The sequence below is a fragment of the Plectropomus leopardus genome, unplaced genomic scaffold, assembly GCF_008729295.1.
Source record: "Plectropomus leopardus isolate mb unplaced genomic scaffold, YSFRI_Pleo_2.0 unplaced_scaffold8456, whole genome shotgun sequence".
In the NCBI taxonomy this organism is placed as follows: domain Eukaryota; kingdom Metazoa; phylum Chordata; class Actinopteri; order Perciformes; family Serranidae; genus Plectropomus; species Plectropomus leopardus.
In genome coordinates, this window is record NW_024693196.1 from 1 (window position 1) to 1278 (window position 1278).

At 40.2% G+C, this 1278-nt stretch overlaps 1 gene segment (V, D, J or C); it reads right to left on the reverse strand.

Annotated features, from left to right (window-relative positions):
* Positions 1-133: 133 nt before the first annotated feature.
* On the reverse strand, positions 134-1265 carry LOC121940359. The segment is given in 2 exon segments: positions 134-682; positions 790-1265. Coding segments are annotated over 2 exon segments (423 nt in total).
* Between the last annotated feature and the right edge of the window lie 13 nt (positions 1266-1278).

Genomic DNA, 1278 nt, shown 5'->3' on the forward strand with positions numbered 1-1278 from the left:
GTAGTGGGATTATTTCGTTTGAATTATTTTATTTCATTTAAGAGAAAGGTGGATTCCAAACAAAATACTTCATGTACAATTCAGTTGTGACTGAGAATAGCCAGACAATCTGATCTCACTGATAGCTAAAAGAAAGGATGAAGATTTTGTCTTGTAGAATAGGGTGTCATCGGCATATCAGATTTTTTTTAGATAGTATAAATAAGATGATACCAGACATGCTGTATATATATGTGTGTGTGTGTGTGTGTGTCAGTGAAGTGTATCAGTCTCTGCAGTAGCTTCCAGCTGCAGCTGTCACTTCAGTTTCTGTTCAGTCTGACTGAGGGAGGTTTTTGTACGACGCTTTTTCACTGTGTGAACAGCCACTGATTGTTGATGTAATGTTCAAACGTACAGTAGTAAACTGCTGCATCTTCAGTCTGAACTCCACTGATGGTCAGAGTGAAGTCAGAGTTTGATCCTCTGCCTGTAAAACGATCTGGGATCCCTGATGCTCGAGTGCTAGTAAAGTAAATGAGCAGTTTAGGAGTTTCTCCGTCTCTCTGTTGGTACCAGGATAAATCATGGTTGTTGCCCCACACATAAACATCATGACTGGTCCTACATGTGATGGAGACGGAGCCTCCCACAGCAGATCTCACTGCTCCAGACTGAGTCACTGTGACCTGACCTCTGGACTCTGAGGACACAGAGACAGAAACATAAAGCAGCGTCATGGTTTTGTCGGCTTCATTTCAGAGGGACGAATGTTCATAGAGGAGAGGAGTTTGATTCTCTGGACTTTACCTGTGAAGCAGCAGCAGAGGAGAGTCCAGATGAGGACACAGGTCAAAGTCATGTTTTTGATGAGGACCATTTCTGTGTCTTCTGTTGTCATGAAGGACAGCTGTCAGTCATCCAGAGTTCAACTCTCAGGACTATAAACTCTCCCAGAGCACTGGAGCATGGAGCTGCTGATGCAAAGTGGCTCTCAATGGAAATTATTCTCTGAGACTCTGCTACTGGTTTTACTCTGCTCCTGTTCTCAGTCTGCATTGTGAAAAAGTCTCTTTATTGCTTGCTTCTTCGTTGTTGATGGTTTTAAAAATTTTAAAAATAATAAAGATTTAACCAAATCAGCAGTCTTCATGAGACTATTATCAATGTATAACGTTTTAAGATTTGCTATATAATATATACATTTAGAAACATTATTAATATTCATGTGCAAAGTCGTGTCTGGGTAAAATGTTCTTTGATAGTCTTCATTTTTATCTTCTTTAAGGACCTCTGTTA